The sequence below is a fragment of the Leucopleurus acutus genome (genome assembly GCF_964270905.1).
Source record: "Leucopleurus acutus genome assembly, chromosome: 1".
NCBI classification, from domain to species: Eukaryota; Metazoa; Chordata; class Mammalia; order Artiodactyla; family Delphinidae; genus Leucopleurus; species Leucopleurus acutus.
The window spans coordinates 138,633,926-138,648,734 of NC_139142.1; the positions used below are offsets into that span (position 1 = coordinate 138,633,926).

Consider the following 14,809-nt stretch of genomic DNA (forward strand, 5'->3'; position numbering starts at 1 on the left):
TTTTTTTTTAAAAGGAATGATCGGAGTGGTATTTTGGTGGTGTTGTTTTGCTGTACGCGGGCCTCTCACTGTTGTGGCCTCTCCCGTTGCGGAGCACAGGCTCCGGACGCACAGGCTCAGCGGCCATGGCTCACGGGCCCAGCCGCTCCGCGGCATGTGGGATCTTCCCGGACCGGGGCACGAACCCGTGTCCCCTGCATCGGCAGGCGGACTCTCAACCACTGCGCCACCAGGGAAGCCCGGTGTTGTTTTTTAATTAATACTCTTCTCTGTTTCTTTACCAAGACGCCCCAGGAAGCTGAGGCCTCTGATTATTTGCCCAGCCAAGCACTAGCTCCCTGATCCTCCTGTCTGTTGTGGGGAGGCCCTCTTCCTCTGCCAGGAGGACCATCCTACTGCAGGGGCAAAAAAACGTAGTCTCTGGTTCCCACGACCTGCTCCTACCGCCCCATGGCCCCGGCCCAGGCAGGATGGTAACACTCCAAGCCCCCTGTGCCCAGGGCCGGCTCATAACGCATTGGCCATGTGCCCCAGTAAGTATCTAAGGGCAAATCAAACCATCACATGGTGCACCTTAAACAGGGTAGTATGTGCCGACTGTATCTCAATAAAGCTATAAAACTAACATCTAAGGGCAGACCACACAAGGTGGCAACCTTTGCAAAGGGTCTGCTAGGAAGCCAGGCCCTCTTCTTTCCCGATCAAACTAGGCCCCCTCCCAAGGCCCTTCTCAGCGCAGTTTCAGGGGTCTTTGCAGGACAGGCTGGGTTAAGGGTAGAGGACGTTCTAATTCCCAGTCTTCCCAATCATCTCCCTGCAGCAGTGTCACCACCACCTCTACTTAAAGACAGTCCCCTAATGAGTCTTTACTTGAGCGCCAACTGGGTATCTTTTTCAAAGGACGTGGTCTCTGTCCTCAGAGGACTAACAATCCTGGTGAGGATAAAACACTTTCCAGGGTAGGAAACAGAAGAACGGTAACAAAGGGCTCCGTCTTGGGACCCCCAACTCTTGAACTCTTACGGGAATTTGAAAAGAGACCCTCAGCTTGGCCAGGAGGGCATCCTGCAGGGGTGGGACTGGGGCTGGCCCTTGGAGGGTGGACAGGGTGTGGCTAGGAAGATGGGAAGGTATTCCAGGAAGAAAGGACAAGATGTCTTCCAGGGCAAAGAAGAGAAGGTACACATCAAGGATTGGGGGGTGGCCTGGGGGATGGGGCTCCGGTTTCCGTGTACCAGGAACTTAACAGATGGCCCCAAGCCTTTTGCTAACTCCTGGTCCTAGGGTGACAGCATTTGCTGTGTCTGTTCACAGAGGGGCCTCCAAATCCTCTGCCCCCAGCCCTGCACTCTGCCCTCCGCCCCTGCCCCGGGCCGCACCTCTGTGGTCCAGTTCATGGTGGTTCTTCTCGTCCTTCACCGACAGGTGGGCCTGGCTGCCCAGGGCACCAAGCGCCAGCAGCCCTGAGCTGCTCCCCGTCACCGGGGGGATCCCTGGAGGCTGGAGGCCTGACGGGTGGGGCGGCAGCTGCACCGGGGGGCCGTGCGTGGCGTGGGAGAGGTGCTGCGCCTGGAGCTGCTGTTGCTGTAATGAAGTTGGTGGTGAGCGCGGCTGAGCGGGGAGGGCCGGGGAGGCCTGGGCCAGCCCTCTCGCTCCTCCAGGAAGTGCCAGGGGCACATGCCCCCCCCGTACCTCTGCCCCCAGCTCAGGCCACACATGCTGTCATGCCGGAGGAAGTCTGGTAATGGACCGCAAGTGAGACACAAGATCTATGATGGCAAACGCTCCACCTCCTCTCCAACCCCAGTCTCAGGACAGAACTTCTCAACGCGTGTTTCCAAGCCCAAGATAAATACAGCATGCGTTTAAAAGCCAGTCGTCGGGGCTCCCTCTCCGTTGAGGGCGATCCACTTTTACGCTCCCAGCGGCCACAGTTTTGCTCATGCTTACATGCCTGCAAACGTCAGCAGCCAGCGCTTCCCACCCTGAGCCCGTACCCTGGGGAAGACTCCCTAATCCTGAGGAACTCCACGCCTGTCTTACAAAGCGGAGGCAGGACACGGCAGAGGAGTCCCGAGATGGAGAGGAGTTTGGGGCCAGTGGAATGAGAGCCGACGTCACCGGACATCAGAGTGGAGAACAGGGTAACAGGAGGAGTGGGGGCTTTGGAATCAAGACAGACCAGGATTCAAATCCTGGCGCTCACTAGCTGGGTGACCTCAGGCAGGTTACTCACTAAGTGATCTCATAACGATAGCTAAACGTTTCCCAGAGGCCCTTCCAAGGCTCCCTCCCCTTCCAAAATCTAGTCATGCATTAAGCCACTTACTGTCAATAGCAAGGGTAACAATCCCTAATTAAGGATTCTGCTCAGCACTAGCCTCTGGGTCTTCTTTTCCCCCTTCCCCTTGCGCTCCCCCAGCAGCCAAGACAAAGCGCCCTTTATCATTCCCAAGGTTGCGTCAAGAACCACGGGCACTGTGGCGCACGCTACGCCACGGCGGAATATTTCGTAGGGACTGAAACATTTCTTAGGAATGGCTGGGCCCTTGGGTACACATACATCTTTCGTCTCAACGAGCACAACAGGAGGGAACAGAAATTTACTGAATGCCTGAATCCATGCCTGGGCCCTTTCCAAATATTTTCTCTGACCCTTCCAACTACCTGGCAGAAGGGTTCTGCCCATTTTACAGATGGCAAACTGGCACTTAGGGGCTGGAGGGGGCAGCCAGTAACTAGCCAAGTCTCACCGCTAGTGTGGTATCTGGACTCAAGTCTGTCAACCACCGACGTCAGCCAAAGAATGTTCCTAAAGAGACCCTCCTCCCCAAAGCAAGGAGAGTTGGTGGGAGTGACAAAGAGCTAAGACGTGACGAGCTGGCCTGTCAGCGTGAACCGTGGCTCTCAGGCCACTGATGAACAGACGACAAAACACAATGCAGGCCCACAGCTCTGGACAGACGTGAGGCTCCGAGAGGCAATGAGTGTGTTTGAGGTCAGGGATTAAGAGCCCCACTCTTCCCCAACTAAGCCGCCAACCGCCAACCTGGTGCACCCCCAAATTAATGGCACCCCCAGTCACACCACACTCCTGGCCCCAGAGAGCTCATTTCTCAGTTTGGGGAGAAAGGCTGGGACCCACGGCCACTGCTCCAGACCTAGGACATCTCTTGGTGGGCAGTTTACGGAAGCTGCCGGTGGGCACTGGTCCAGGTTGCAGCCTGACCCCAGATCTGCCTCGAGAGGCCAGAGCAGAAGCGAAGCCGAAGGGCCCCCTGGAAGCCCTCCCCATCATCCGGGTCAGAACCGGTTCCTCCTTTCTGAGAGTTATGACAGCTCAGACTCTGGAGCCAGACAGACTAAGGAAGATGTCCCGCTCGATCTTTTATCAGTTTTAAGAACTTAGACAACAGTGGACCTCTCTCAGCCTCAGTTTCCACATCTGCAAAGTGGGGATCAGAATGCAGCCCATCTCTTCAGGTTGTACAAGGATCACGTGCGTTACTACATGTGAAGGCAAAGTAGGTGTTCAACAAACATTAGCAAAAACTATGAGTGGACCACAAATAGAAGTGCATCTTTCTCTGATCTTGGCAACTCGTGGGCTCCAGGAAGAAAGGACCTTGTTTTATCCATCCCAGCACCTCGGGTGGGGCCTGGCATGTTTGCCCAATACACATCTGCTGGGTGAATAAATGAAAATGTTGGAAAAGGGTTTACACAGAGAGGCTGGGAAGTAAGTCAGCAGAGTGTCTCTGTCCAAAAGCCATCCACCTGCCCAGATCCAAGCCTCCTCTTGGTTGGGAAGAGGGGCATCAGTGGCGCTTCCTGCTTCCCAAAACACGAACCAGTGAACCAGCATCAGAAACTTGGAACAAAAGCTGTAGTTGCAGTGGCCGCTTGGAAGACAGTGGCTTTCAAAGTTGCTGAGCTTCCCAGATGGACAGGTTGGTTTTCAGCCGTGGACCGTCAAGCAGGAGTGTCTCTTCTTTGCAACAGAGGAAAGGCAGCTTCCATGTACTTCTCATCTTCAAATACAAGAGCACCCCCTGCACAGCCAGAAACTCCCCTGAGGTCTGCTCTGGGTGGCTGGAAGGCATAGTCGGGAACGGCCCAGCAGGCTCCAGGAAGCAGGGACAGAGAGCCGACCTCCTCCCAGGCTCCTCTCCTGGGGCGAGGACAGACGCCAGGGCTTGTTGGGCCAAGGGTCTGCTAACAACAGTCCTGGTTGTGATAAAGAGGGAGATAAAGTCTTTGCTGCAGCGGGGCAAGGGGAGCCGGCTGGCAGTGATCCACCTGTCTCTCCGTCCCCGTGTCGCAGGCAGGGTACAGCCATCCTCAGGCTGCATTTCTATCCCTGTGACATATCTGTGACTTCAGAGGGCGACGTGCAGAAACACAGTGACATCCGAGTGGGAGGGTGACAGCGTTTTCAACTGGGGACAAATGGGATCAAGTCCACCGTCCGAGGAGGGAACTGGGCTTCACCACTCTGCAGCAGCCTGTCCCTGGCTTCCACCATTCCCTCCAAGACCAGGATTTCTCCGTCCACCATAGGAAAGGAAGTCAACCACCCACCCCCCAACCCCAAAAGAGGGGTGGGGCGTCTGGAGGCAAGCCCCCTCGTGAGCACGCCCTCCTCCCACCTTTAACATTTCACACTGGAACAGCAACCTGTCAAAAAACATGTCCCATGGGGCAAACGTGTGTCCCTGTCCTCACGTGTGCCAGATGCCCAGTTCCCGGGCTCCGAAAGTATGGCCACTTACACGGGAGACTGTCGGGGAGGCCCGCGCTGGCCGCGTCTGTGTAACTGGACTATGCACATCACGCTTCACGCCTCTGCAACCTGATTTAATGCTTCGCTTCTCAGGTTCATGATTTGGGTTAAACCTAGTGAAGCTGTCTAAGCATTTCCAGGGCTGAGACCCACCAAGGACATCCAGACAGAGTCCTAACTGCGTAAGATGCAGACGACCTGCCCTCCCAGGAGAGGGAGGGCAGCCCCGGCCTCTACTTCCTGCCCACGGAGGTGGCCCCCCATCTCCAGGCTGAATTGTGCCTTCATGCTCTGTTATAGCTTGGAGAGCTCACAACAACCCCGTTATCCCCATTTCAGAGACGGGAACAGGCTCAGGGGGAGGTGAAGGAACTCCGCTAAGCCAAAGTAACCAGAGCCAGGACGCAAACCCAGCACGACTCCTCTCTACCACGGCCCCCTGGCTGAGAGAAACAGATGCGTTCATTCTAAGGCCCGCTCGCCGCACCATCCTTCTCCCAGTCAACTGAGCCCAGCTCGTCGGCATCCTGGAGGGAACGCGAGAACCTCAGGACCGGCTTCAAAATACCCAGTGTAGTTTGTAACAAGCGAAAACCTCCCCCTTCCTCACCCCGCTCACCCAATTTAAAAAAAAAAATACGTAAGCACCAACAGGGACCTACTGTACAGCACAGGGAACTCTGCTCACTATTCTGTAATAACCTAATGGGAAAAGAAGCTGAAAGAGAATGGATACATGTATACGTACAACTGAATCAGTCTGCTGTATGCCTGACATTAACACGTTGTTAATCAACTATACTCCAATATAAAAAAATGAAAAAAAAACCCAATCAAGCCAACACTTGTATCTTCCACTAATAATTTCCAAGGGAATGCAGGCCAGATCGTCAGTGGGGCCAGTGAGGTACGTGCCCCTCCACCTGCCAGGTTCAGTGACCTTGGACTAGCGCGGAGCAAACTAAAACACGAGTTCTGAAGATGGTGGGTAACCGGCTCACAGGGTCTTTAATCTGCTTGGGGGGGCCTTGTGCAAGCTGCTGACCAATATTTCACCCCTCACGCTCAGGAATCTTTTGACCCTCCAACGATCCCCTAATAACTTGGATCCGAGAAAAAAGGGTGTGTAACAGGTCTGCGGTAACTGGGTCCTGGCAGGCCCTGGCGAACAGACATACACCTTCAGGCCTGCCTTCCCCAGACGGTCACTTGAGTTCCCCGTGGCCCTGTGTGTGGTGGGCGGACTGGGCCAGCAAGCCTGGGCTTCCGTCAGCCCCTCTGTCCTCTGTCCCCTGTCCCCTCACACCAAGCTGACGCTGGATTCTGGCCTCTCCCACCTGGAGGGGAGACCCTGGAAATACTGTAATTCATGTGATAAACACACACCACTAGCTGCAGGTATGCCCGTGCCAGATGTGTCTACCTGACCTCTCATCTCTCTCTGAAATGAGCCAAGATGTGAACCCAGAATCCTTCCGCCCCATGCCCAGGAGAGCCCCAGATGACTGACTGAAAAGGGCACGTCAAAGGAAACTTGCCCAGCCCTTTTCCATCTTTTCACAAATGGGGAACACAGGCCAGAGGAATGAAGTGACTTGCCCAAAGCCCCCGCTAACTCCCAGACCAGGGGGCTGGGCTACTTCTCCCCCAAGAGGGGCAAATCGGACAGTACCATGTGGGTAGCCACAAGGCTTCTGGGTCCTCCCCTTCACCGCCCTTTCTTGCTGGGGCAGGACTCCTGCCCTCTGGCCATCAGCCCTCCCGGCCCCCTGCCACCCTCCTCCCATCGCTCTCCCGAGTCAGCCCGGCCGCAAGCCCGCTGTCCCTCTCCTTCCTCCTTCACAGGATGCCCTGGCTCGGCGAGCCACCCTCAGCCGTCCGTAATTCCTGCCTTGTGAGGCTCTGTCAGGCGCACTGATTAGACGGCTGCCTTCTTAATGACAGGGAGACAGCCGCATTCACTCAGAGCCGGAGAAGCAATTACCTCGAAAATGGGGGTCACAGGCCCCACTCGTTGGCTTTAATTGAATTCCAATATCTGCCTCTAGCTGCCTTGGCCTAACGTGTAGCTTCCTAAATACTCCTTGAAGGAAGTGGAGCTAATCCAAGCAGCGCTTCTTCCCCCAATTCCACTCTTCTCTTAGAACTTAAAAAAAAAAAAAATTTCATAAGAGGATTTTAATTCCAAAGTTGGGGGCGGGGGGAGACAGTGGGGGAGAAGGGACTCCACTGTGGCCACGGAGGGATGGGAAAGGCTGGGCCTGGAAAGCGGATAGGGAAGAGGATCTGAGAGAGGAGAAGTATCAGAGAACGCACTTCCCACCCCGAGCCCTCATCTGCCACTCTCAGCAAAGCCCCCACGCTGTGAACTGGCCACTGAGGAGGACACAGGCGCCACACCGGGGCTGGACTGGACGGGAGGTGGCGGGGGGAAGAGCCCTAAGCCGAAAGCCAGCCCGGGGCCTCTGGCCCGGCGTTGCTCCTGGACCGTGTGTGACCATCTGTGAGTCACTCCCCGTCTCTGTAAAGCAAGGGCCTCGGCCGGATCAGTGGTTCTCTACCACGGGCCGTTTCGTGCACTGCCCCTGACCCCTGCCGGGACATCTGGCAATGTCTGGAGACGTTGTGGGGTGTCACAGCTGTGTGTGGGAGGGTGCCACTGGCATCCAGTGGGTGGAGGCCAGAGCTGCCGCTGAACACCCTACTGCACATCCTCACAAAGTATGTGGCCTCAAAGTTCACGAGTCCTGAGGCTGAACAACCCTGGGCTAATGAGATGGTTTCCAAGGAGATTTCGAATTTTACCATATTATGATTTCCCTGCTGGGGGCTCTGCCTCCCAAGTTCACTGGCTAAAAGCAGTGACCAGTCGCTCCCGTTCCCCTTTCTGGCCTCCTCTCTGCTCCTCCCCCCTCAACGCTGTCAGGATTCAGACAAGGCTACTGCTCCCGCCCTGGCCGTCCTCCAGCAGCTCTCAGCAGCTGCCACGGGACTCAGACCGGAAGGACAGAGCCCAGTAACCATCACGGGGTCCCAATACTGTGGTGGAGGATCCGTACCCACCAGCATCACTCTGTCACTCCAAAAGCCCACCCTCCCGGCGTTCCTGGCCCAAAGAGATGAGCTGGTCCACCCCCTCCTGTAACAGACGCAGAAACTAAGGCCCGAGGAAAAGATGGGACTGCCTGAGGTCACCTGGGGAAGAGGCTTAACTAGAACACAGGTCTCCAGGTTTCTGCCCCAGAATGAAGAGCCCAGAGTCATCATTCATCCCACCAAGCAGAACATCCTAGGCCTTCAGTTCCACCTTGAAATAATGACTGTACTTAAGAACAAGCGGAGGAATGAGGACCAATCAGAGGGCTAGAGGGACCTCAGCCAACCAGTCCACTGCTTCCCAAGCCTGACTACCCTTCCGAATGATCTAGAAAACTTCAAAAACACAGATTTCCGGGTCCACCCCAAACCTATGGAAAAGAACTCTGGGGTGAGTGCCCTAGAATGTATTGCTCAGAAGCTCCGTTGGGGACCTGGACTCAGCCATCTGTGGATGGGAAGCAGTGATCTCACCCACCCTGTTGACTTTAGGGACCAAAGGTGGACAGGTGCACCTGAGCTAAGAGCCTTGCCCAAAGTCCCCTTAAAAAACCTGTTTCTCCTCAGGTGCTTGTCTTAAATATCCTTTAGCAGACTCATACCAGAGCAGCAAGCAGGAGGAAGATGCTGTGTGAACCCCACAAATGCACTAAAGATGTAAGCCAGGTAGGAGCACTAATAGGGAGAGACCGGGCTTCCTCCTTTCACTGAGGGGCCAGACCACAAGTGGGTCTCACGAAGCACTCTGCATTATCTTTTCCTGTTCCCGGGTGAGACGGGACTTCTAGAACATCAGGGAGACCTAGCCAGGGGCCCTGGCTGGACCTGACATGGGCCCAGGATGAAGACTCCGCCAGGCAGCTCAGCGCATGGGACAGCAAGGCCCAGCCCCAAATGCCACAGCACGTTTCACATCACAGTACAGCAGAGACAGTTCTGATCCCAGGTGGCCAAAGAAGGGTAGACCTTTGCCAGTGAGGGGACAGGCCCCTGGGGAGGTGGGAGAAACCAGGTTGGCCTCCAAGGTGATCCCAGAGTCCACCCCCCCCTCAATGCTGGAGATACCGAAAGCCGGGAAAGGATGGGGCTGATGAATTTCGAGGCGGATCGGGTCGTGTCGGGCACCGCTTTAACTTGGGGAGTGAGAGGCAACCGGGGAGCCACAGGGGGAGATCTCTAGGCGGGTCCAAGCCCTTGAGATGCTGGGAGAGGCCGGAGCCCTGGGGCTGCCATTCTTTGAGGCCAGCTAAGGTCAGGGTCCATCTCTGGTTATGGTAAGTGAGAGGAATAAAAGGGCTATACACACGGTGAGAGGCAGACTGGGGAGTCCACGTACCCCGATGATGGCGTTCAGCTCCGTCATGGTGACCTGCTTGGCTCGCTCCACCGCCTGCGCCACCTGCTGCTGGTGCTGGAGGGAGCGGGTGTGGGTTAGAGGCGGCTGCCTTCCCCGACCGACCACGGAGGCACGGGGGTAGGGGACAGGTGGTGACACAGGAGGCAGAGGAGGTCCACCGACCAAAGCAGGACACAGGGAGGACGGGGGACCCTTTAAACCCTTCTCAACGCGTGCCTATTACTTCTGTAATCCACACTTCCCGGAGTTTTAAGTTAAAATATAAAAGAGCCCAAAGAGGGCTATTTGTCGACCGTCTCCCTCCGCCACGCAGACAAAGAAACTTCCTTCCAGGCATCTGAGACAAAAAAAACTTCCTTCCAGGCATAAGTCCCCAAACTAACACCCAGGCTGGATATTAGAAGATGCTACTGAATGATTATTCATTTCCTAAATGTGGTGACCACAGTGCAGTCCCGTAGGAGGGTGTCCTGTTAGGAGAGGCAGCTGGAGCAGTGAGTGCTGTGAGCTGTCAGGGTGTTTGCAACTCACACCCAAAGGGTTCAGAGGAAAAGTACGTGTATCTACAGATACTCACCCTGGATCTATCTAAATAGAAAACGAACAACAACAAAAAAATGGCACAACGTTATAAGCTGGGAATTGGGTGATAATGTGTCGATGTAGGTTCATCAGTTACTCTGGTGTGGGATATTGATGGTGGGACGTCTCTGTACCTTGCACTCAGTTTTGCTGTGAACCTCAAACTATAAAGAATAGAGTCTATTTAAAAAAAACTTTTTTTTAGTGCATTCATTCCCTTCAGCCTTGAGGTGAAACCTGCTTCATAGGCAGCTGTCTCCCCTAATGGGTTGCAAGCTCCTAGGACATCACTATATCCTGTTTTTACATGAATTCAGTCACGTATGGGTCACTACTGCGACTCAAGAGACCCAGGAATCCCGGAGGGAGCGAGGGTGGTCTAAGCCACTGACGGGGGCCTGGAGGGCAGGTCTGCCCCAGGCTGGAGTGAGCTCTGCTGGATGGAAAGGGGCCCCTCTCGGGCAGCCCACCCATCTGCCCTGCACCACGGGGCCTCCTTGCAGATGCTTTTCTCCTACTGCCCACTGGTCCAGCCCTGCCTCAGGCGGGAGTCTCTTGCAAATGTGTGCTTAGAAGATGATGTGACTGGCTTGGTCATGCCGCTGATGAGGACACTCTGTCCTGGGGGCCGGGGTCCCCTTTGGGTAGTAGTTCTCCTTGCAGGGTCTGGCCCTCGGTGCTAACTGGCCAGGCTTCCTTGCTCTTAGACGTCTCCAGGTGTGGAAGCTGGGGCACGGGGAAGCAGAGGCTGGGAATGCTGGTTGGGATGGGGTAGGGCCGGCGGTGAGGGGAGGCACAGCGGTACCCACTGCCCACTGTTAGCCCCTCCACAGGCCAGGACCCTCCTCTCGGGGCTCAGGCAAGGGCAGAGAACAGGTTCCACTGAAGGAGCAAGTGGCCCCTCTCATGTGCCGGAGGAGCTTCTGTAAAGCCCCAGGCTGTCAACTTCAGTCCACGTCAACGGACAGGGGCTGGGGCTCCGGTGAGACCTAGGCAGCCACTGGGCTGCTCTGCAAGAAACGGAGGGCACAGTAAAAGAAGGGCTTACCTCTTGTGACAGGAAAGGCATGATCTGTGCTAAAATCGTGTTCAGTCTCTTCGCGATCTCTGTCTGCAAAGGAAAAGAGACTGCGTGAGGCTCAGGCCAATAAATCAAGTCGCCAAAATGTCAGACGGTGGAAGGACAAGCTCCCCCCAGAACCGCAGACCCCCGACGGGCTCCATCCTTCCACCCTCGGTGGGCCTCCTGCCAGGAGGCCTCGCTAAATCCACAGCGTGAAGCAATCTCTTCCAACTCCCTCCAACCGGGCTGCCTACATTTCAGGGAACTCCAATTTCCTATCAGAGGTGGTCTCTGTGTTTGGTTCAGAGTATCCAGTTCGCCTCCTCTGGATGGAAGCCCTAATCAAAACAACGCAAAAACTAAACAAGAACCACCTCCACACCACCCACTGTGGTGAAACCCATTACAAACAAGAGTGAAATGCAGTGTGGTGAGAAGAACTGCTACGCCGCGTGGCCCCAAGGGCAACAGCAAGCCAGGCCCTCAGGCTCCCAGACAAATCAGGAGGTGATGCAAGACACCCGGCTGCATGTGCCAAAGTGTTCCCTGGGGCCAGCCCCACACCCGGCGATATGTGTCTTAAAGGGTCTCCCTCGCCCTCCACTTTCCGCTGCTGCCTGTCTCCCACCAGACCGCTCCCTCACCCTTATATGTGCTGCCCAGCCTGAAATCCCACCGTCGACGCTTCCTTTTGGGGGGCATAGAGCACTGCCTTCTCTAACATGATGCTCGGGATGTAACTGATTGGATCCCTAGCCCTTCATCTAAGTTGACCACAGAAACAATTCTCTGCCCCACTGCTAACCCTCCAGAAAAGATCACATTGAGAAAAACATCAACTGATTTTGCCACCCGTGTTCCATGTGAAACCATCTCAGATGAAGAATGGTTTAGAAAAAAAAGAAAAAAGAAAAAAACAGTGGGGCTAAATGGTTAACTGAATCCAGACAGGAAGGCCGAGGACCAGACAGACAAGTCTCAGAATTGCTTCTCTTATCTCCTTCTGAATCCCAAGGCCACCAGGACTGAGGTCCCAGAGCTGGCTTCAAGGCTCTCATCAGCACATAGCCATCTTTCAGAGACAAAACCATGACAACAGCCTTTAAAAATCTGTGATCATCTGCACGTCAAATGACTCTGGATGAGAAATCCTTGTGCACTTAACATAAAAGCAATGTTGTCTGAAGGCTTACGAACAGACCCTGGCCCTCAGGAGAATTCCTGGGGCCAGCACCCCCTCCTCCCCCCAGCCCCCAGCCACTCATGAGTGATGAGGATGCCCCTGGCTTGTGAAGAGACAGGCCATGGACCAGGAATCTGATGGGCTTTTGTGGTCCCACGTCCTGGGGCTGCTGGCTGCGGTGCAGGCTCCAACTCAGAACGCCTGTCCAGGGCATCGGGGGCTCCTGGGTGGGGATCAGAGATCACCGCTCTCTCCTGGAACACTCTAGATTCTCAGGAATAGGGCCAGTCTTGCCCACTGTGGGCATCTGGGGTAAAACAAGTCTTTGGTGTGAAAGACTGTCCCCCATATCCTAGACCAACTGAGTGCCAATAACGGTCCCCACATTTCTAAACTTCCAGGGTGGAGAGGGTATATCATCCTCGCTAAGCCCCATGGGACTCACAGCCACATCTGCACATTCAGGGTATATTCCAGCAAGGGCACTGTATAACAGTCTGTCGTACAAACTGGGTTTGTCAGCAACAATGCTATTGACATTTGGGGCCAGATAATTCTTTGTTGCGTGGGGCTGTTCTGGGCATTGTAGTGTTTTTAGTAGCATCCCTGGCCTCCGCCCACTGGACGCCCGTCATTCATACTGTAAGGAACCTGGGACGATTACTAATTATTGTATTTATTAATCTAGATAAGTGGGAAGAGTTCTACTCCAAAACAAGGTCCTTTCTCACTTATGTTCATTTTTCTTCCCCCAAATTGACTGACAGTGGGCAAGAGGGATAAAATATAAGAGTCAGGGTTGTACACGTCGGGAGTTCTAGAAACAATCAAATCAGTCCAAACCCGTAAGAGCAACATAATCACTCAACTGTCACAGGTTTATGTGCCAGATAAGAACAGAAAGTTTTATTTAAAACAAAAAGCAAAGAGAAATAAACAAAATAAACCATCCTCACTGCTAGGGAGCTCATTGGTCCAAGGCTTCTTACCTCAAATGACTGGCAAAGCAGAGCCTGGTATGTAGTAGGTGCTCAGTAAATGTTGAACCAAAAGAATCTCGCTGGCCTCCCCGCATTTATTTTTTGAGACTTCAGATTGCAGTGGCCCCTGGCCAGGGATCTGGGCCTGCCCCACTGTGGGAGGTATCTGGGGGAGGGGCAGTGGCGGACGGAGCGCTGACCTACAACCAGGAGCACAAGTCCTTCATCGACAGGGTGAGGCAGTGGTCAAGCCAGACCAGCCACAAACCGCCCGCTGGGCTCTGCCTGCTGCCTCCGCTACAGCCAGGGAGGCAGGCGCAGGCTCGGAACCTTCCCCATCACTCTGGCCTGCTCAGCAACTACAGCTCTCACCGTTTTTGGGGTGGGTAGTTATAAAGGAGTCCCAGCTGTTGCTTACTTCCTCTAGCAAACAGGTCAAGTGTCAAGATCTTGGGAGGTAAAGGAACAAAATGAAAAGTAGCTGACCTTCCCTCTCCCCGCATCTTGTAGCAAATGTGCGGCCACAGGCTGCCCCCAGGTGGGATCTTTCCCCTGCGCGGCCTGGTCCAGAGCCCAGCATCCTCTGGTTATGAGGAAAAATCTGCCGGGATTTCACGTAGCTCTGCCTGGTTCAAGACCGGTTCAAGCCTGGCATCCAGGCTACTAAGTGACCACGGCTGGGTCGCTCAGAAGCCCTGTGGGGGGCTCAGACCAAGTCCCCTCTCATCTCACCTTTCCACCCACAGGGAGCAGTTCCTGCCTCCCAACCCCACACATCGACCAAGGACCAGCAGAACAGACATGCAATATTCCGGAGGCCTGGGCTATCAGCCTTCAGGCTCTCTCCTGGGGCCCAGGCTTAATGAAAAGCGGCCTCCCCGAGTGACAGGAAGGACTCTGGCCTGCCACGAGTTAGGACTGTACAGTGTTGGGGGAGGGCAGAGGAAAGGGGGTGGTGTCACACTTGGTCCCTGTCCTCGTGTCTGGGTTTTTTTTTCTGGGAGGAAGCGAGGGTGGAGAAAGCATGCGATCCCATCCTTCCCAGCTGGGACCGTCCCCTGCCGGGGAGCAGCTCTCCCCTCCTGGTCTCCCCACCATGTGCGAGCAGGAATTGAGCCTCGGTTTCCTCTACATAGACCATCCAACCCTGAGAACGGGCTCAGCGCACGCTGGTGCGTCAAAGAATGAACAGGAAAACTGTTCCCTGAACGATTTTTCTTCTCATGTTTATTTTTTTGAGGGTGGTGACGGCAGGAGTGGAAGCTCCCGCAAATAGAAAGTCGACCGGACAGAACCACTCTTAACAACAACGATAATAATAATGGCTAACATCCGCCGACCCAGCTGCTCCAAGCATTTTGCATGTGTGAGCTCACAAGAGCCCTACAGGGAAGGCACTCCTTATAAATCTCCAGTTTTCAGATGGGGAAACTGACGCCTGGCAATTAAGCAACGTCACTAACCGACTTCCTACCAAGAAGCCAAATTTTGACATTTTGAGGGAGCTCAGAGAAGTATTTTTCAAAGAAAAACTACTGTCAGGGTTAATAATTGACAGCATTTCCGATTAGGGCAGCTGTTAAAACAGCATCTGATCCAACTCAAACAAGCTCTAAACATCACTTCCAAGAAAGGAAAGAAAAAAAGAATCAAGACGTGTGACTTTTAACAATCGGGACAGGTCACAAATCACAAATCGGAACAAGATCCTACGCTGGAAAGCTCCTTTTGGCCTTCGGGGCACCCTGTTATCAATAAGGCAGCT

General features: G+C 54.5%; 1 protein-coding gene across 6 annotated transcripts in view; it reads right to left on the reverse strand.

Moving 5' to 3' along the window:
* The window catches only part of TLE3 (TLE family member 3, transcriptional corepressor), a 45,435-nt gene that overhangs the window by 14,000 nt on the left and 16,626 nt on the right, over nucleotides 1-14,809 (reverse strand). For 5 of the 6 annotated variants that reach the window (XM_082834368.1, XM_082834367.1, XM_082834365.1 and 2 more), the window contains exons 5-7: nucleotides 10,867-10,929; nucleotides 9,216-9,290; nucleotides 1,380-1,584 (exon numbers count right to left, since the gene is read on the reverse strand). In XM_082834368.1, coding sequence (XP_082690494.1) covers nucleotides 1,380-1,584; nucleotides 9,216-9,290; nucleotides 10,867-10,929 — 343 coding nt within the window. Of the gene's footprint in view, nucleotides 1-1,379; nucleotides 1,585-9,185; nucleotides 9,291-10,866; nucleotides 10,930-14,809 lie in introns of all 6 variants that reach the window. The other variant, XM_082834363.1, reaches the window with a different exon arrangement.